This window comes from Prinia subflava, chromosome 4 (genome assembly GCF_021018805.1).
Source record: "Prinia subflava isolate CZ2003 ecotype Zambia chromosome 4, Cam_Psub_1.2, whole genome shotgun sequence".
Classification (NCBI taxonomy): domain Eukaryota; kingdom Metazoa; phylum Chordata; class Aves; order Passeriformes; family Cisticolidae; genus Prinia; species Prinia subflava.
The window spans coordinates 73,048,885-73,069,327 of NC_086250.1; the positions used below are offsets into that span (position 1 = coordinate 73,048,885).

General features: G+C 55.7%; 1 protein-coding gene across 3 annotated transcripts in view; it reads right to left on the reverse strand.

Moving 5' to 3' along the window:
• NRF1 (nuclear respiratory factor 1) overlaps positions 1 to 20,443 on the reverse strand; it is a 67,595-nt gene that overhangs the window by 4,019 nt on the left and 43,133 nt on the right. For 2 of the 3 annotated variants that reach the window (XM_063397168.1, XM_063397169.1), the window contains one exon: positions 4,544 to 4,594. The exons of the other annotated variant lie outside the window; for it this stretch is intronic. In XM_063397168.1, the coding sequence (XP_063253238.1) occupies positions 4,544 to 4,594 (51 nt within the window). The remainder of the gene's footprint in view (positions 1 to 4,543; positions 4,595 to 20,443) is intronic. 3 annotated transcript variants of the gene reach the window in all.

Below are 20,443 nucleotides of genomic sequence, written 5' to 3' on the forward strand. Positions count from 1 at the left end.
AAGGGAAAGGGGATCCCCCTGGAACCTGTGGCTGCTCAGACCAGCTCCTGCCTGGGAGGGACAGCAGCAGAGGTGATGGATCACACGCAGAGCGGCTCAAACCGTGGCCATGGCTCCCAGGAAGATGCAGCCAGGCCAGGCCTTTGCTCCCCCTCCGCAGCCACCCAAAAAGCCCCTCCTGTCCCTGGCAGGGGTGAGGAGCCAGCTCCAGGCAGCCGGGCACGAGGGAGGCAGCTGGGACAGCACCAGATCCTGCCACACCCCACAGAAAGATGTTTTTTGGTGGAGGATGAGGTGGCTGTGGGAGGAAGGAGGGTCTGGCATGGCTGGGTAGGACAGGAGGGTGGCCTAGACCCATGGAGGGCCTTGGGGTTGGATCAAAGGATGGGAGTTGATCGACTCCGGGGTGGCTGCGGTTGGGCTCCAGTGCCAGGTCAGACAACGTTTGCAGCTGCATTCCAGCCAGGGGACTGCGATGGGCCAGGGGAGAGAGTGAAACTCCTGCTGCTGCAGCAGAGAAGAGGTTTCAGCTAATGGAAGGACAAGGATGAGTCAGGATCTCCCTGAGAGCAGAGAGATGCAGGACTCAGAGGTGAAAAGTCACGCGATGTCTGATAAAGAAATTTCCCCTGGCACGGAGCGTAAGAGAGCAAGAACAGCTGTTTTGATCCCACATTGCAGGTGACTCCTTTAACCCACCCCAAAGGGCTTCAGGGGAGAAGGCTGGGTGGGTGGGATGATTCAGTGCCCAGGGAATTGGGGACAAGGATCAGGAATGCCCCGGACATCTGGGATTGTTCGGGTCACCAGTGCCAGTTTCTGCCTTGCTGTAAAACCTCCTCACCCTTGAGAGCAAAGATAGAGGGACACGGCTTTAGCTTCAGCTCCATTCCCAGTCCTGCAGGATATGGAATATTATCAGGGACACGAGACACCCTGTGATCCTCCTGGTACCACAGGCTGAGCACATCCGTATCTCCCATCCAGTGTAAAGAGCTCAGGCTGTGGAATCATGGAATGGTTTGGGCTGGAAGGAGCCTTAAACATCTCCCAGTTCCAACCCCCTGCTGCGAGCAGGGACACCCTCCCCTACCCCAGGGTGCTCCAAGCCCCAGTGTCCAACCTTGGACATTCCAGGGGTCCAGGGGCAGCCCCAGCTGTTCTGGCAATTCCATTCCAGGCAGGAATTCCTGCCCCAGATCCCATCCAGCCCTGCCCTCTGGCAGTGGGAGCCATTCCCCGTGTCCTGTCCCTCAGGAAAGGGGCTGGTCCTACGGAATCCTGGAGCAAAAACCACTCCTGTCCTCACCTACTGCAGCTCTGGAGCGTTACTGCCAACACCGCTCAGCACAAACATGGAAATGTCCCCCAGCTGATTTTTACTGGACGTTTCCTTTGACTGGGAACTCGGTTTGTGAATATTTCAAAACAATATCCTCTTGACCCTTCTGGGGAGCTGAGTGGAGAGACCCTCAGGAGGTGGAGGAAGGGGACAATCAGTGGCACCAGGGTGAGTTTTCAGGGAGGTAAACCAGGTCCCTAACGAGGTCCCTCAAAGTCAGGAGTTACCCTGACAAATCCTGAACTGCCAAACTGAACTTTGTCCCTTGAGGTGCTGACAGGACACCACGGAAGGGATCTCACCCAAAGCCAGGCTCAGAAATCAGTCATTCCAGGAATGTCACCACGCTCAGCAGGGACACAGGAGCAGAAGACATCTCTCAACACGGACACTTGGTTAAAGATAAGATGAACTCAAAGCTCAGCCCTCCAGCTTTTGTCATCTCAACTGTGAGGGCATCAGTGATTAACTCTTCATTGACATCTTTCAGGATGATAACTGGGAGGATTTTTCCCATCAGAAAGGGCTCAGTGCCCCATCCCTGGAGGTGTCCAAGGCTGGGTTGGATGGGGCTTGGAGCAGCCTGGGATAGTGGAAAGCGTGGCTGGAACAGGATGATCTTTGGTCCCTTCCAACCCAAGCTGGTCTGGATTCTGTGATGTTGATAAATCACAAAGCCCCCATGCAGTGATTCAAGCTCTGAGAACTTTCCAGGCTCACAGGTCACAGCTCTTCCCTACAGAACCAGACAGGTCAAAACATGAAGGTTTTCCCACGAAATTATCTGCAAAAAGCTGTGGTCCTCATTCAAGATCCTCCATCATCTGTCTTGTCAGGAGCTACTCTGGCCCAAACCCCAATAAAGAACAGTTTAATGAGGCACCTGAAGCTTTGATGAATCAACTAAGTGACACCACAGCCCTGACTTTTCCCTAGAACAGAAGATAAACGCAGGAGATGAGACCCAACATTCCCACCCACAGCAGCCCTGGAGTCACTGCCTCCCTCCCTGCCACACCTCCACGGTCACATCTCATCTCCCAGACTGTCCCTGGGGTCACCCCTGCCTGCTCAGCCCTGTCACTGACCTGTCCTTCCTGAGCTTTTCCAGGAATGCCTGGATGTGGCACTCAGGGCCCTGGGCTGGGGGACAAAGCGGGGATGGGGCACAGCTTGGACTCGATGGCCTTGGAGATCTTCTCCAGCCTCACTGATCCAGCGTGGGACTCTTTGGTTCCTCTGGATCTGCTGCAAGATCAGAAATTCCTTCTCTGCTCCTCCAGGGCACCAGGAGCTGCTCTCATAAAGCCACTGGCTGATCCAGGAGCTCCCTCTGACACCATCGGAGCGGGACGGGTCAGGAAGCAACGCCACATTTACACAGCTCCTTCTTCCTCCCACTCCCTCAGCCTCAGCACAACGTTGGAATTTTGCAACAAGGTGTCACTCCAAATAAAATCTGAGCATCCAAACCTGAGGTTCATCTCCAAATCTTGGTCGGGGACCAACCTTCCCTCCCCAGCCGGGAGCACCAACACCTTTGGGACATTCCTGTTTTCCTCCTCCCCATGAGGAGGGAAGGGCCACGGCCCAGCCAAGACCTGAAATATCTTTGGCTTAATCTCCCTTATTTCTTCCAGATCTTTTGTGGGAGCTTTGAGTTTTTGGGGCTCGTTTTGGACTTTTAGGGAGTTTTTTGACTTCTTTTAAGGTTGCAGCACTTTGAGATAAAAAACCCACAGGGCTGGAATTCCTGATTTACTCCACTGGAACCTCAGCACTTCCACGGAAAGAAGAGCCCAGTGAGCCAAGCTGATGCCCAGACTCTTCCCTGGCACAGCAAAGACCCACAGCCTGCACCAGGGGTGACAAATGTGTCCCTCACGGTGACACCACTGCCATGGACCTCTGTCTTTGCAGCGAGGACAGGCCCAGAAGGAAATAAAAACAACCTTGCAATGATGTTTAACATTGGGAACAATCTGAAATCCCAGGTTTTCAGTTTCTGTGATGGAAAAACTCACAAGAAAAGGGCTCTTGGGAGAAGCAGAGCAGCAGTTTGGTCTGCTGGGGCTGGATTAGCTCCACACCTTTTGCTTTGAGTCACCTGAGGCCATCGGTCCCCACCCCTCCCCTTCATGGGGCGAATTTAGAGCTGGAGAACAGGCCCTGGGCACCACCCGAGGCAGAATTAAGCTGTTCCTGCTTAAGCTCAGTCCTCACCTAGACCTGCCCCTCTAGTGCTGGGTCTCCAGGGCGTGGCACCCTAAACTGGAGTGGATTTGTCACCTGGGAGAGGTGACAAACGCAGGGAATGCGTCTACCTGTGGGGAGGAAGGTTTTTCCTTCCACCCGAGGCAGAATTAAGCTGTTCCTGCTTAAGCCCAGTCCTCACCTAGACCTGCCCCTCTAGTGCTGGGTCTCCAGGGTGTGGCACCCTAAACTGGAGTGGATTTGTCACCTGGGAGAGGTGACAAACGCAGGGAATGCGTCTACCTGTGGGGAGGAAGATTTTTCCTTCCCAGCTTAGGAAGGAAGGAAGTTATGCCTTCTGCCTAAGCCTCTGTGATGAGCTGGCTTTGGCGTGGACACACCTGAGAAGATTAGAAGTCCATCGTGGTCAATCTACACGAGACACAGATAAAAATAAAGCCCAGCAGCCCCAAAGGTCTGCCCCAGCTGGGCTTTGCTTTCCCCAGGATCTGCTGGGTGTTGGTACAAAACAACCACGGGTTATCTGTGCCAAGCTCCTCAGGATAAATCAGTTTTCCTCTCCTCAGGAGTCAGGTGTCAAACCCACGGACGAGACTCTGAACAATCCCCTAAAAGGGATCCCCGGCAGCTTTGGCCATAAATGTTTTGCTGACTGCCCTGTTATGCCTCTAACATCCCCAGGGGCTCTGCCAGAGGAAGAGCTGAGACTGATCCTTATCCTGCATTTTAAAACAGCTTTTAGTATGCTGTGTTTTCCAGAGGTTTTTATTAATGGCTACTGCGTGAAGCACCACCTAAAATTTACAAAACCCTTTTATTACCTGAGTGATACCACCACCAAAGGCATTTCAACCCCAAACGGTGTCCAGGCACAAAAACCAGACAGACACAACCCCTTTAACCCCGAGAAACACCAAGAGGGACTTAAAGGTCTAAAAACCAGCTAAATCCCAACATTCCAGGCTACCACCACAAAAATCCACTCACCTGATGAACCCTCTGGCATGCTCCACTTGCAATAGTCTGCTGCTAGGATGCCTGACAATGAAATGCAAGTGCAAAAGGCTGAGAAAAGGGGAAACACTGCAGCTGGAGAGGGGGATTCAGTGGGGTGATTCATGTATTCATAGGAAATGCATCCTTTGGTTTGCTGGGTGAGTGCAAAAACTCAGTGCCCACACAGGAGCAGCACCCCGATATTAGCCTGAGCAACTAAAATATTTCTAATTCCATACACAACACTGGGGGTGCAAGTGGGAGGTGAAGCAGGAGGTAAGAACAGGGCACTGCCAGGTACTTTACAAACATTTAGATGAATGCTTTAACTGGCCCAGAGAGGCAGTGAAATCCATCACGGAGGAGCTCCAACAAAGCTCCCCGCAATTCCCGGCGCACAGGGACGAGAGATGGACGGAGGAGCAGAAGAGGCTGCCCAAGTGGGATTTCTACACATCCCAGGGGCACGAGGATGGGATGTCCATGGAATCCTGGAGCTCCTCGGAGGAGCTCCGTGTGATTTCCAGGCTCCTGGTCTCAGCCAGGCTCACGGATCACACGCGGGCACGGACACGGGCACATCCCGCAGAGCACACGGAGACATAAAGCAGCCATTGTGTGGCAGGAAGGCAGCCTGTAACCAGATAGGCCCTGGCTCCATCTAAAAGCCGTTTTTCCCAGCGTTTTTGCTGATTTTCTCCCCAGGAGCCTTCCCTGCCACAACAGGGTGCACATTCATGGCCGAGCGGCGGGTCCAGCGCCACGGGATCTCCCCCTGTGCCCCATCAGTGCCTCGGTGCCAGGGGATTCTGTGCTTTTAACCCAACAGAGGTGCAGGAGCCCCCCAACAGAGCCTTTGGAGGAGGATAATTCCATGGGAAGGCGTTTAAAACCGTACTATGATATGGGAAGCTGCAGCTGTGGTGATCTGCTGGAGCCTCACCTCGCACTAGGTCCTGCCCAGCTCCCACGAGGTAAGTCTGGCTTTTTTCCTCAGGGGAAAAGGGGCTGGAAATGCACCTGAAGGCTCCTTTTTTCCCCTTCTCCTCAGACAGAAAAGCATCCCTGCTCCAAACCAGCACATCCCCTCCTGCAGCAGTGTCCTGCCCTTGGGTGTCCACAGCCTGTCCCTCAGGGGACAAGGGACACGCGTGGCACAGCTCCCCCCCTGGCAGGAGCTGGCCCATCCTCAGCGAGGCCAGCAATAAATCACAGCGAACACAGGGCTCAGGCGTGGAGCTTTTCATGTAAAGAGCAAGTTCCTACAGTCCACATTCCTCCTCCCTTCGAACGCCACGGTCTGCACTGCCCGGCAGCTGGGATGGCTTCCCACCTCGCTCCTCTGACAGTATTTATCCTTGGAATGCCGCTGCCTCTGGCAGATTCCTCCCTTTTTTTAAGCTCTGCACACCTTTTGCTCAAAACACAAAGTTTGGGCTCTGCACAGAACTTTTGTGCCCCAACCATCCAAGCCTGGGGGTTGGAAGAGTCCTTTGCACACCAAGAGAAAGCAATGATGGTGCAGGGAGAGGGGTGGGTTTGTTTTCCCAAAAAAGGAGATTTCCAGCTGGAAACCCTGTGGGTCTCACCCTGGGTGTGCAAAGCAGAGATTTGTGGCATGTGGACCTGCAGAGACAGAATTTATGAGGAGAATCCAAAGGTGCAAGATCCTGTCCTGTTCTTTCCCAGGCTGGAAAACAAGAGAGCTGTGGTGGTGCTGGTGGCTGGAGAATTCTTCCTGGTTTTTATTTGCTGGGATGATTCAGGCTCAAATCCCACTGCTCTGGCTGGGATGGGAGGCCCAGAGGTGAGGAAGAACATCTCCAGCACCACACACACACACACAGAAACCCTAAAACCCGGCCAAGCCCAGGTCTTCATTTTCTGCTGGACTTCAAACCTCTTAATACGTAATTCCTATTTGGAAGTGCAACTCACGCCTTTTTTTCTCTTTTTTTTTTGCAAGGGAAACCTTGGAACCTCTGAGAGGGACATCATAATCCACCCATGGGTCAGATCAAGGGGAAAAACCAAGGACAAACTCACTGCTGGCCCTGATGGAACAGAAACCCCCCATGGCTGCTGATCCCTGCAACTTCAAAGGAGCTGAGCATCCCCTCTTCATGCCAGCAATCAAACCCCACTTCCATTAGCTCCATGTCCACCACTTAAACGCAGCAGTCCCAATTTACACATCAATTAGAGCCCCCTCTAATGCCTGGGAGCACAAAGCTTTGGGGGTTTTGGTTTGTTTCTTTTCCCTCCCGATGGGAAGAGGTGGAAGGGAAGAGATGAGGCGGCTCGGGGGAATAGCAGAGAGCCTTTCACTGCCAGGGCTGGGGCTCAGAGCTGTCCTAGGCCAGGGGAACAGATGGTCCCTCCCCAGGGCTGGGCTGTGGCTTACATCAAATAAGGATTGTCTCGGGCCACTGGTGGACAATTTATTGCAGCCTCAAACGCTCTGCTGGTGGCTCCTGCTCGAGAAACACAGAGATCCCACGGCCACGAAGTAACTGCTGCCCACCTGATCCCAGGCACTCATTCCTGAGGGGAACTGCAGCCTGGGAGGGGCAGGGACCTGGATCTCAGGCTAAAACCACCTTTTTTAGTTGTCATCAGCTCCTTGGACTTGTCAGCACCAGAACACACCCGCTGAACTTCCCCTGGGAGGTCTGGGAGGTTAAAATCACGGGGAAAAGGGAGGTGGGGAAGCTCAGGGGTCCGTGGCAACAAGGGGGCAAACCCACAGGAAAAGGAAGTTTGCTGCAGTCCGTGAGCTGGGGATGGGAATAATAATGAATTTGAAATTAATTTGATTAATTTGAAATTCCAAGCTAGTGCTCCTTCAGTCTGTGTCTTCTCCAGGGCAGAACTGAACTTCCAGGGGCAGATGGCAAAAAGTCCACTGAGTATCCCAGGAGCAGAGGAGGGTGCACACGAGCCATCCCAAAGCATCACCCAGAGAGAGGAATTCTTACAACTGTGAGGGAACAAATTATGCCAGAAGATACAGAAGGTGGGAGACAGAAGTCAAATTCAGCCTTAAAAATGCCCCTCATGGTTTTGGAAAAGATTCAGAGGGAACCACTTGAGGAGAAATATTTTGGGTTTTTTTTTAATTCCTGGAACCTGTTCTGCAGCTCCACGAGGAGCGCCAGGAGGAATCCTGGAAGTGAATGCTCCTGACCTGGCTTTTCAGGGATGGCTCTGGGGACATCCAGTGAGGATGGCACCGGTGCAGCCTCTCCCACCCTCCCGGTGCATGGAGCAGGGAAAATAGGGCGCTTCCCTGGAATCTTCCCGCACAGCTGTTCCCCGCTGAGGATTACTGCTGTCACATGAGCTGCTTTACAGCAAAGCCAAGCTGTCTCCACGGGCTGAGAAGGTCACTGGGAGACAGGGCCCTGCAGGGACAGACCCACGGCCCTCCCAGAGGGACGCCGGGCTGAGGGGAGAGCGTTCCTGGTGGTCACAGGGTGAGGGAAGGTGGTTTGAGCTCCCAGGGGTATCACAGGAGGGACATCCCCGTGCTGAGCCACTGCTCCCATTAACCAGGCTCCTCTCAGAGCACTGGAAGAGTCCTCACGGTGACAAATGTCCCTTCTCCTCCTTGGGTGCCTGCTGCACACTTCAGCAGGTGTTTCCACATCAGGAGAGAGTTTGACTTTCACCCCCGGACTTTTAATGAAGAAGAACCAGAAATTTCTATTCTCCTGTCACCAGAATTGGCCCAGTGCTAGGACAAAGGCACCTGTTGGTCTCTTTAGCTGCTCCTCAGGAATTGTGGCTGTTTTCTATTGGGCAGCGTGCCAAAAACCCCTCCTAGATCCTTGAACACTTAAAAGAGAGAGCACAGAGATCCTCAGGGCATTTTGGGGTGTCTTAGCAGGTGCAAGGGACCTCCCTGAACTGTTCACAGCTGTCATTCTTTTGTTCTGTATGGTTTCTTATTTTCTCTTTAATTAAAACCTTTTTGCTTTCTAAAAACACCTCGATCAGCCATCTTGCTAATTATTCTAAAGCCATTTCTGGGAGGCTGCTGGACACCCTCAGAGCTCGACACACCTTTGTGGGGCCTCACACGGAATTGTACCAGGTGCCCACAAGTGTTTCGGACAAAGCCACCCAGTGGTCACCAGCCAAGGGACACCGAGGTGCAGCTGCATCTCCTCAGGCTCCTGTGCCACCTGCTGATGCCTCAAATAACACCCCAGTCAACCCCAGAGCAGGAAATGTCCTCCTCAACCCTAAACCCAAGGGATGAACACCAGGGAAGAAGAGTTTCACCTGGAAAAAAGAAACCTGAAAGTTCAGTGCAGCCACCTGGGAGAATTCATGGAATGAATTCCATCTCCCTGCTCTGCCAGGGCAGGGCTGGTGCAGAGGAAAACCTTTCTGCAGGACTGGGCTCTTCACTATGCCCCAGAGGCACAGGACAGATGGGGCTGTGCTTTTAGGCTTTAAAATCAGACCCTGCTCCGGGGATCCAACGAGGAGATAAATCCAGGCACTGATGATCCTCTGGATGTGCAATAGAGGAACTCGGGGGGTCACAGCCTGCCAAGGCTCTCAGAAAAGAGGGGCCAAGCACTTTTCAAGGCACAGAAAACCAACACAGCCTCCTCGAGTTTGGAGGAGTCCACCCAGGAGTGGGGAACGCACATTCCAAAGGGGAGCAGGGAGAGCAGAAAGCACGAGTCACCTGCAGGGAGGAAACTGGTGTAAAACAAAAGCCCACGGGCTCGGTCAGTGAGGAGCCACCCAAGCTCAGGGAGCAGCCCCAGGCTGCAGGCGGGGCATTTCTCGTCGCCCGGGGCTCACAAAGCCCGTCTCGTTTCCTAAAGATGCCTCCCGCAGCAGCGACAGCTTGCCGGGATTTCAGCCAGCTTCCCATTTGGATCGGATTGCACCGCCAGCCATTAAGGGCCCGCAGCTCGCAAAATGCCCCGGGGGTCACGGCAGCCTCCATCCATTCCCATTTTCATTTTCGGCTCTGCAGTGGCGAGGATGGCCTGACCCAGCCAGCCCGGAGCCACCAGGGCACGGCAGATTGCAGCCCCCTCCTGCCCGGGGTGCAGGGGGGTCAGGGAGCCCCTCTCTCTCCACCTGCCCGGCTTCGGGGCAGGCACGGGTAATTCATTCCTTGGGTGGGACAAGGGACAGGGTTGGAACAGCAGTGACATCCCCCAGCCATGCCCTGCCCCTTCCCAGCACGGATGGGGATGAGGCAGGAGGCCTTGCAAAGCCAAAATCTGCTAAAATCTGCTAAAATCTGCCAAAATCTGCCAAAAACTGCACTGGGAGATGCCCCGGGTGCTGCACAGCTGTGGGGATCACCGCCCATCCTCATCCTCAGTGAAGGGTCAGCTGGGATCAGGAGCTGCCCTGAACTCCAGGCACAAATTTGGGGAAGCAGCTCAAAGGAGGGAGAGCTGGGGCCTCTCTTTGGGGTCTCCTGGAGGAGCAGGATGAGCAGAGATGGTGCCAGCAGCATGAGACCATCCCAGGATCTGGAGGATCTGCCAGGGATGGGCTCAGAAAGCTGAGCTGGGGCTGCCCCGTGCCCCAGCTGGTTTGGAATGAGCTGTCACTACAGGGAATTTTTACTACAGGGAATTTTATCCTGGGGGAAAGGAGCAGCAAAGCAGAGCTGGTTTCAGTTTTGGCTTCGCCTGCTGGACCCAGCTCTGCACGGGTGGGTTTGAAGGCTCAGCTGCACACCCAGCACGTGTGTCCAGCAGAAATGGCACAAAGTGCTGTCCCCAGAGCCTGTGGCCCTCCAGGAGCAGCACAAGCCTTGGAGGAGCTCTGCTGGCCAAGCTCTGATCCGGGTTAGGCTGAGAGTGGTGGAGGAGGAGGAGGAGGACACAGAGCAGCTTCTCTGACGGGTCAGGAGAGACGCAGGGCTGGGCAGAGCTGCATTTCTGACCCCACCTCTGCCCTTCTCCCTAAGCCGAGGGGTAGAAATAAAACAGCACCGGGCTGGAGATGTGCAGCTTGTCAGGAGAGCAATCCCCAGTCCCAGAACACCGACCCCAGAGGGTGGCACTGCCGAGATCTGCTTGCAGACACCCTTCAAGAGCCTCCCTCCATCCCTGCCATCCCCACTCCTGGACTGGAAACAGTGGCAAACACGGAAATGTTTGTCTGTCCAGCTCTGTCCTTCCAGGTGTATTCAGGAAAAGATGCCAACTCTGCTGGCTGCCATTCCTTTCCTGCCTGGATTCAACCACATCTCCTTTAGACAGGAGCTTGTCCAAGGATTAAAATTCACATCTACTGCAGAGACCCCAAAAATTTGCTGTGACCACAGAGCCCTGACAGCCCCAGACACCCAGAGGGGCCCAGGAAAGCTCAGGACGTGGCTCTCAAGGCCAAGCTGTTGGGGATTTCATCTCCATAAAGTGAAAAAACCCTGGAATTTAACATGGATGTTGGTGGTGGTAGAGCCAAATGAAAAATCATTAAGAGATCACAGAACCATGGAATGGTTTTGGGTGGGAAGGGACAGTTCAGGGTCACCCAGTGCCACCCCTGCCATGGCAGGGACACCTCTTAGGGGTCTCCCAGCCCCAGTGTCCAGCCTGGCCCTGGGCACTGCCAGGGATGCAGGGGCAGCCACAGCTGCTCTGGCAATTCCATTCCAGGCAGGAATTCCTGCCCAAGATCCCATCCAGCCCTGCCCTCTGGCAGTGGGAGCCATTCCCTGTGTCCTGTCCCTCTGTCCCTTGTCCCCAGCCCCTCTGCAGCTCTCTTGGAGCCCCTCCAGGCCCTGGAATGTGCTGGAAGCTCTCCCTGGAGCTTTGCTTTCTTGAAGACAGAGAAAAGCAGGATCCAGGGAATACAAATACATCCCTTCACCTGCCAAAAGGCCTCTTTTCAGCACCCATCCTGCACTGAGCAGCTCCTCCTGAAGCCACCTGAATTCCTGAGGGGCTGAGGGATGAAGGTGCAGAAGCCTGGACAAATACAACACAAATCCACCAAACAAACGGGCTTCAAATCCAACCTAAACCCACAATAAATCCCAGTCAAGCATCACATTGAGAGTGTTCCCAGCCAGACCGACTAATTCCTGGTTTTGGGGGTGAAGAATCACCATGTAAATTGTGAGATTTAACAAAAAACAACTGGGATCCCTCCAACAGGAAACTTCCCAACGCGACAGCTCAGAAGACACCGTCAGATCATCTGCATTTTCCAAGGGAAATTCAGGATCAGCCAAAAGCCCTTCAGCTTCCTGTCAGCATGAAGGCAAAGATGGGAACTGCTTTAGGTAGTCAGACCTGCTTTAAATTCTTGCACCAGCCAACAGGCAGCTCCTCTTTCAAAATTTATGGCTAAAGAGGAAATCCTGCCCGGCCTGGAGCCGCTGCCAGCCCTGCTCCCTTCCCTCTTGCAGCCCAGAACAAAAGGGAACATATTGCAACTGTGCTGAGAGAGGAGGGCTGCTGTCTATTCCTTTAAATGTAATGTTAATGCCCTGTAATCAGCTTTAATTTTTAAACAGACCCAGCCCTCCTGTCCATTTCCCCTAATTCAGGACACGTGGAAGGTAAATGGCCTCGCTTAAAGCGGGCCAGCCTGGGCTGTGACAGCTGGGGAGCCTGATCACAGCCGTGCATGTCACCAGGGAGGGGAACGGGGAGGGCAGGGGAGGTGCTGGGGATGCTGTGAGGTCAGGGAGAAGCAGGAGACACGGCCAGATGGGGCATGGCTCGTTTTGGGGGGTGGGAGATCCCCGAGACCCACAGGACTGGGAGGGATGGTGGAAGTGATGGAACTCTCCAAGGGAAGTGGGAGGTGGCTCCCTGACCCAGGGAAGGGTTTTTTTTGGGATATTGGGAATTCTTTAATGGACACGCTGAGCTGGCTTTTAGGGACACCATCGGGGACTGAGTCACTCCTGGTGCCACCCCAGGGTGCTGCCTCCTCCCTCCGTGCTCTCAAAGGCAGGGTTGGAGCTCTAGAGCAGCCTGGAGACCTCACGTGAGAGACTTGGATACAGAGCAGGGGCACAAAACCACCCCGGAGACTCCCTGTGCTCCTCAGGCACTGCTGCCTTTGGGAGGAGGAGAGGGGCCTTGGAACATCCCCAGTGCTCATCATAACAAAGTATTTTTCCCCAAGAGTCACGGAATGGTTTGGGCTGGAAGGGATCTTAAAAATCCACGGGCAGGGACACTTTCCACTATCCCAGGGTGATCCAAGCCCTGTCCAACCTGGCCTTGGACACTTCCAGGGATGCAGGGGCAGCCCCAGCTGCTCTGGGCACCCTGTGCCAGGGCCTGCCCACCCTCCCAGGCAGGAATTCCTTCCCAAATCCCACCCAGCCCTGCCCTCTGGCAGTGGGAGCCATTCCTGTGAGCCTCATTGCTCTAAGTCCCCATTCCACAGCAGAGGGCTGCTGTTCGCTCTCCCTGGAGCCTGCTCTTCTCCAGGCTAAAGAGAGACAAGAAAATGAGATTTTTCCACCCTGAAAGGCCAAACCGTGCCCAGAAATGACCATTCTGTGTTCCCATGGAGGAAGTCCAAAGGAAAGCACCCCCAGCCCGTGCTGGGCCGGTTCCATCCCCGGGCCGGGACCCGGGGACGCTCCAGCAGTGGATGTGGGGCAGCAGGGACTATTTTTAACCCCGGTTGGTGGGCAGACAAATCCTAATCGGCAGCGGCAGCCGCCTCGTCAGCAGGGCCAGGATGTCAGAGCAAAGCCGGCCGGTGGCGGTGCCAGCCCCGCGTCACCGGGACAGCGCGGGATTAACGCCGGGACCGCCTCCGGGGGGCAGCGCACGGTGTGCCGGGCCGGGCCGGGCTCCCCGCGGGCCGGGCCGGGCTCCCCGCGGGCCGGGGGATGTCTGGGCTTGTGCTGGGAACGAGCTGGGTGCTGTGGCCGCCGTCCCAAAATCCCAGCAGCCGAGAGGCGGAGGCTGACAGGGAACGGGGGTGGGCGTGGGGATGCGCTCAGAGCCCCCTCTCCGCTGGCAGTGAGTGTCCTTGGAATCGTGGGGTCATTGAGGCTGGGGAACACTTCCCAGAGCGAGTGCCACCATCCCCCAGCGCTGCCAGGGCCACCACTGTCCCGTGTCCCCAAGTGCCACAGCCACAGGGCTTTGAAATCCCTCCAGGGATGGGGACTCCAAACTTCCCTGGGCACTTCCAGTGCCTGACCACCTTTCCATGGAGGAATTTTCCCTGAAATCCCCCCTGAGCCTCCCCTGGGCCAGCCTGAGGCCGTTCCCTCTCCTCCTGTCCCTGTTCCTGGGAGCACAGCCCGACCCCGTGTCCCCAAGTGTCACATCCACAGGGCTTTAAATCCCCCCAGGGATGGGGGCTCCACCCCTGCCCTGTGCCAGTGCCTGACAAGAGAGGAATTTCAGTGCTTTTCAGAGGGGAATTTTTTCTTTTTAACTTCCTAAACCTCCCCTGATGCCATTTGAGGCTGTTTCCTCTGGTCCTGTGGCTTGTTCCCTGGAGAAAAGGACCCAACCCGACAGATTAAGCTCCTTTTAACTGAGGTTTATGCCAAAGTATTTCACTCAGAGCCCAACAGCTCTGTTGCTGATAATTATTCATTGATACACAGCAATTTGTCCTCTAGGAAACACCTCTCCCTGTTCCTAGAGCTGCTCAGCAAGCCCAGGAATTCACTCTCTTCTCTCCTTGCTTGCTGGCATCTCTTCTACCCTCTCATCTGAAACACATCTGCAAAAATGATTTTCCTCACCTTTCCTTCAGACTGGGATTAAATCCTACCTGTTTCAGGGTAAACCTTCATTAAAATATTCTGTTCCCACCAGGGAGGCCCTACAGAAAGCTTGACTCTTTCCTTCCTGTCCTCCTGGATGCAAACATGCTGATCTGCACTTTGCCAAGCTGCTAGCGACTCATTTGGCTCCATCTTCCCTAAAAAAGGAGATCCAACAGGAAAACCATAAAATACTGCTCTTTAAAGAGTGACATTTGCAGCCCCTAAGCCTCCCCCCGTGAAATTTAGGAATATTTTTCTCGTGTGAAAAAGCCACCAGCTCCCAGCGGCTTGGAGCTGCGCCTCCCTGTCCTGAGGTGTCCCAGAGCAAGGACGGGGATCCCAAACCTTGGACACTTCCAGGGATGCAGGGGCAGCCCCAGCTGCTGTGGGCACCCTGTGCCAGGGCCTGCCCACCCTGCCAGGCAGGAATTCCTTCCCAAATCCCACCCAGCCCTGCCCTCTGGCAGTGGGAGCCATTCCTGTGAGCCTCATTGCTCTGAGTCCCCATTCCACAGCAGAGGGCTGCTGTACGCTCTCCCTGGAGCCTGCTCTTCTCCAGGCTAAAGAGAGACAAGAAAATGAGGTTTTTCCACCCTGAAAGGCCAAACTGTGCCCAGAAATGACCATTCTGTGTTCCCATCAAAGCAGCCCCAGCCCGTGCTGGGCTGGTTCCACCCCCGGGCCGGGACCCAGGGATGCTCCGGCCGGGTTTTCCCAGCGTGTCCCTCTGTGCTGCTGCTCCCTGGGTGACACTCCCAGGACAGGGATCAGCATCCCAGCCCTGCCTTTCCCCTTCCAGCTGCAGCCCCGAGAGAGGCGGGCGGGCTGGCGGGCCCCGCGCTCCGGAGCGTTCCCGTTCCCCACCTGTCGGCTCGGGGCGGGAATCTCGCCAGCCTCGCCCAGAGCCGGAGCTTTCCCGGCATTTAAAACCCTTCCCACACCGAGTGCACGGCCTGGAGCAGCGGCTCCGTGCGGTGCTGTCACCCCGGACACCGCCGGAGGCTCCGTGATCCCGGCTGAGTGGCGGGAGGATGCTCCGGGGCTTGGGGAAGCAGGAGCTCGCTAATCCCCCGTGCCCACGTCAGAGCCTAAAGCTCTCCCCGCGCTTCCATCACAGATCCTGGCTCACCCCAGCCCTCAGCACGGCCCCTCTGCTCGGGATTGCGTTTTTGGCATGGCTGGGGGGGGCGTGGAGAAGGGCAGGACTCCCTCTGTGCTCCAGGAGCATCTCCAGCAGCACGGGGAGGGGATTCAGCAGGAAAATCTGCTCTGGGAACAGGAGAAGAGCAGCCAAGGGGGGCAGGCAGTGTGGGAATCTAAAAAGCAAAAGCCCCCAGGAGGTGCTAAAAGCAATCAGTCCTTGTTCGTGTTCCTTAGGATAGACATAAATGCATTCACTTGGTTCCTCATTTCTTAGCTTGCCATAGGGAAGTTTTGAGATTCCCAGCCTTTCTTCAGCTTTTTGTTTAGTTTCTGGGGCCTTTTTGCACTTTCTGGGGTCTTTTGCTTTTTAGATTCCCCCAAAGCAGGATCCATTGGATTTCTGGCTGGGCCAAGCTCTGGTCTGTGGAATCAATTCCCTGCTTATGGATCCTGCAGCTTCCACAGCATCTTCCTTCAGTTTCTGGGGCCTTTTTACACTTTCTGGGGTCTTTTGCCTTTTAGATTCCCACAAAGCAGGATCCATTTGATCTCTGGCTGGGCCAAGCTCTGGGCTGTGGAATCAATTCCCTGCTTATGGATCCCACAGCCTCCACGGCCTCCTCTTCTTTCCCAACCTTTTCCACGCCCTGCTTTGGATCCCGGCTGGAGCTGGAGCGTTCCCCTCCTCTCACCTCCCGGAACCAGCCCGGATTCGTGAGGAGCCCGTGGCTGTGGAGGCTTCCCTGGGCAGGGAGCAGCTCCTGCCCCCGCCAGGAGCCTCATCAATATTTCAGGAGGCAGCCGGGAAGCCCTGGCAGCTCTCAGGGCCCCGCGGATCAATGGCAAACAAAAGGCTGCAGGGGGAGGCTGCTCCAGCGCTGGCACCGCTCCTCCCAGCGCTCACAGAGTTTTCTCCCCCTCCAAAAGCAGCTCCAGGGCGCAGAGTTCCCTCTCAGCAGAGCATTTCCCAGCACTGGCAGGGGCTGCTGCTGCCTCGCTCCCTCCACTCGCTCTCCACATCCCTCTGTTCAATACCGAGCACTTAAGAACAAAAACCACCTGAGCCTCGAGCGTGGGGTCAGCGGTTCCTGCAGCCCCGCCCGCAGCAGATGCTCGGGGAGCAGCAGAACCACGGCGCTCTCTGCTCTGACACTGCACGGGAGCAGATCTTGTTTCCTTCAGCCGGGGGTGGAACAGATCACAAGATTATCCCCAGCCCTGGCGTGGTGCAGCCACGTTCCTGGGCTCCCTGCAGGGTATCCAGCCCTGGATTCCCACAGATTCCCACAGATCCATGAACCCTTCAGGGTATCCAGCCCTGGATTCCCACAGATTCATGAACCCTGCAGGATATCCAGCCCTGGATTCCCACAGATTCCCACAGATCCATGAACCCTGCACGATATCCAGCCCTGGATTCCCACAGATCCATGAACCCTGCAGGATATCCAGCCCTGGATTCCCACAGATCCATGAACCCTGCAGGATATCCAGCCCTGGATTCCCACAGATCCATGAACCCTGCAGGGTATCCAGCCCTGGATTCCCACAGATCCATGAACCCTGCAGGGTATCCAGCCCTGGATTCCCACAGATTCCCACAGATCCATGAACCCTGCAGGGTATCCAGCCCTGGATTCCCACAGATCCATGAACCCTGCAGGGTATCCAGCCCTGGATTCCCACAGATTCCCACAGATCCATGAATCCTGCAGGGTATCCAGCCCTGGATTCCCACAGATCCATGAACCCTGCAGGGTATCCAGCCCTGGATTCCCACAGATCCATGAACCCTGCAGGGTATCCAGCCCTGGATTCCCACAGATTCCCACAGATCCGTGAACCCTGCAGGGTATCCAGCCCTAGATTCCCACAGATCCATGAACCCTGCAGGATATCCAGCCCTGGATTCCCACAGATCCATGAACCCTGCAGGATATCCAGCCCTGGATTCCCACAGATCCATGAACCCTGCAGGACATCCAGCCCTGGATTCCCACAGATCCATGAACCCTGCAGGATATCCAGCCCTGGATTCCCACAGATTCCCACAGATCCATGAACCCTGCAGGGTATCCAGCCCTGGATTCCCACAGATCCATGAATAAACAGAGGTTTCCTCTTTTTAGCCATCTTGTTATTGTTGTTATTGTTCAGATAATTCCAGAGAACGGACGGGAAAAATGCCATAGCGAGAGAGGAACAACAACAACAACAAAAAGAGAGAGTAATTACAGCTAATGGCTAAAATCAGGGATGAAATACCTCGCCTGACCTCCGGAAATTTTCACAGAAATCACGGAATGGTTTGGGCTGGAAGTGAGTTAAAGATCACCTCGTTCCTGCCATGGGGACACCTTCCACTATCCCAGGTTATTCCAGACCTGTCCAACCTGGCCTTGGACACTCCCAGGGATGGGGAGGAGTCCAACTCCCTCCTTTACCTCATCAATAAGACGGAGATAAATTTCTGCCCTACCCTTCCAGAGAGGTTTTTCCCTCAGAAAAGTCCTGCAGAAGGGTAAGAGCATTCCCAGAGAGAAGCATTTATTGGGAATATCAGCAAATTAAAACCTTGCAAGCAAGAGCAAAAAGGGGGAATTTTCTGGTTAGGACCACTCTGGCTCTGTTTTACCCAAATCCCTCCCAGTCCCACCTCCTGTGGACAGAAAGGTGAATTTTCCCTGTGAATTTTCAAACGGTGTCCGGGAGGATGCTCCCACCCGGAGATAAATCCTGCGGGCGGTGAAATCCATCTGCTCTCGCTCCCCAGACGGAGGCAGCAGCAATGGATACCAGCATCTCCCGCATCCCTGAGGGAGGTTTATTAGCTGGTTACGTAAGGAACCAGCAGCACGGAGCTCCCAGGGCCTCCAAAGCCCTTCCCCTTAATGCCACCGGAGATTAGAGCAAATCGAAGGGCACTGCAAAGCAGCCGAGGGGCTGCGGGCTCTGCTCGCAGGAAAACGCTGCAGCCTCTTCCCCTTAATGCACTCTAAATCCCAGCTGATTTCCAGCTCGGCTGCTAGGGAAAAAAAACGGGGGAAAAAAGGGAAAAAACAACCAACCCAGCGTGTTTTAAAGTGATGTCAGTGCTGGGAGGGTGAGGTGGAGTGACTCAGGGAGGAGAAGGGGATTTTTGGGAAGCATCAGGAGGAATCCAGACCGTGGAAGCGTTTTGGGAGCAGAGCAGGAGGAGCCAGAGGTGCAGATCTGCTGTTCCAAATCTGATTTATCGCTGGTTTTGAGCGTCCAGGGTCAGACCGTGCCTCTGATGAACACAGAGCGCTTCTGGCAGTGAACACAGCCCCGCTCTTCCCGCGGTCCGGACACATCCCCGGCCCCGGGACGGGAATTTCCCTTCGCTCCTGCTCCCTCTGCAGGCGGGCTGAGCCCGGAGCACGGGAACGCAAAGCGCAAATCCGAGAGAAATTCCCCTGCCCTCGGAGCGAACCCAACAGCGCTGAGCGCTCCCGGCGGGAGGGGAGAGAGACCTCACCTGAGAGGGTCCTACCCTCACCTGAGAGGGTCCTGCCCTCACCTGAGAGGGTCCTGCCCTCACCTGAGAGGGTCCTGCCCTCACCTGAGCAGTTCCTCCCTCACCTGAGCAGTTCCTGCCCTCACCTGAGCAGTTCCTGCTCTCACCTGAGCAGTTCCTGCCCTCACCTGAGAGGGTCCTGCCCTCACCTGAGAGGGTCCTGCCCTCACCTGAGAGGGTCCTGCCCTCACCTGAGCAGTTCCTGCCTCACCTGAGCAGTTCCTGCTCTCACCTGAGAGGGTCCTGCCCTCACCTGAGCAGTTCCTGCCCTCACCTGAGCAGTTCCTGCCCTCACCTGAGCAGTTCCTGCCCCACCTGAGAGGGTCCTGCCCTCACCTGAGCAGTTCCTCCCTCACCTGAGCAGTTCCTGCCTCACCTGAGCAGTTCCTCCCTCACCTGAGCAGTTCCTCCCTCACCTGAGAGGGTCCTGCCCTCACCTGAGCAGTTCCTGCCCTCACCTGAGCAGTTCCTCCCTCACCTGAGAGGGTCCTGCCCTCACCTGAGCAGTTCCTGCCCTCCCCTGAGCAGTTCCTGCCTCACCTGAGCAGTTCCTGCTCCCACCTGAGCAGTTCCTGCCTCACCTGAGCAGTTCCTGCCCTCACCTGAGCAGTTCCTCCCTCACCTGAGAGGGTCCTGCCCTCACCTGAGAGGGTCCTGCCCTCACCTGAGCAGTTCCTCCCTCACCTGAGAGGGTCCTGCCCTCACCTGAGAGGGTCCTGCCCTCACCTGAGCAGTTCCTGCCCTCACCTGAGCAGTTCCTGCCCTCACCTGAGAGGGTCCTGCTCTCACCTGAGCAGTTCCTGCCCTCCCCTGAGCAGTTCCTGCCCTCACCTGAGAGGGTCCTGCCCTCACCTGAGCAGTTCCTCCCTCACCTGAGCAGTTCCTGCCTCACCTGAGCAGTTCCTGCCCTCACCTGAGCAGTTCCTGCTCTCCCCTGAGCAGTTCCTGCCCTCACCTGAGCAGTTCCTGCCCTCACCTGAGCAGTTCCTCCCTCACCTGAGAGGGTCCTGCCTTCACCTGAGAGGGTCCTGCCCTCACCTGAGAGGGTCCTGCACTCACCTGAGAGGGTCCTGCCCTCACCTGAGAGGGTCCTGCCCTCACCTGAGCAGTTCCTGCTCCCACCTGAGCAGTTCCTGCCCTCACCTGAGCAGTTCCTGCCCTCACCTGAGAGGGTCCTGCCCTCACCTGAGAGGGTCCTGCCCTCACCTGAGCAGTTCCTGCCCTCACCTGAGAGGGTCCTGCCCTCACCTGAGAGGGTCCTGCTCTCACCTGAGCAGTTCCTGCCCTCACCTGAGCAGTTCCTGCTCTCACCTGAGCAGTTCCTGCCCTCACCTGAGCAGTTCCTCCCTCACCTGAGCAGTTCCTGCCTCACCTGAGCAGTTCCTGCTCTCACCTGAGCAGTTCCTGCCCTCACCTGAGCAGTTCCTCCCTCACCTGAGCAGTTCTTCCCTCACCTGAGCAG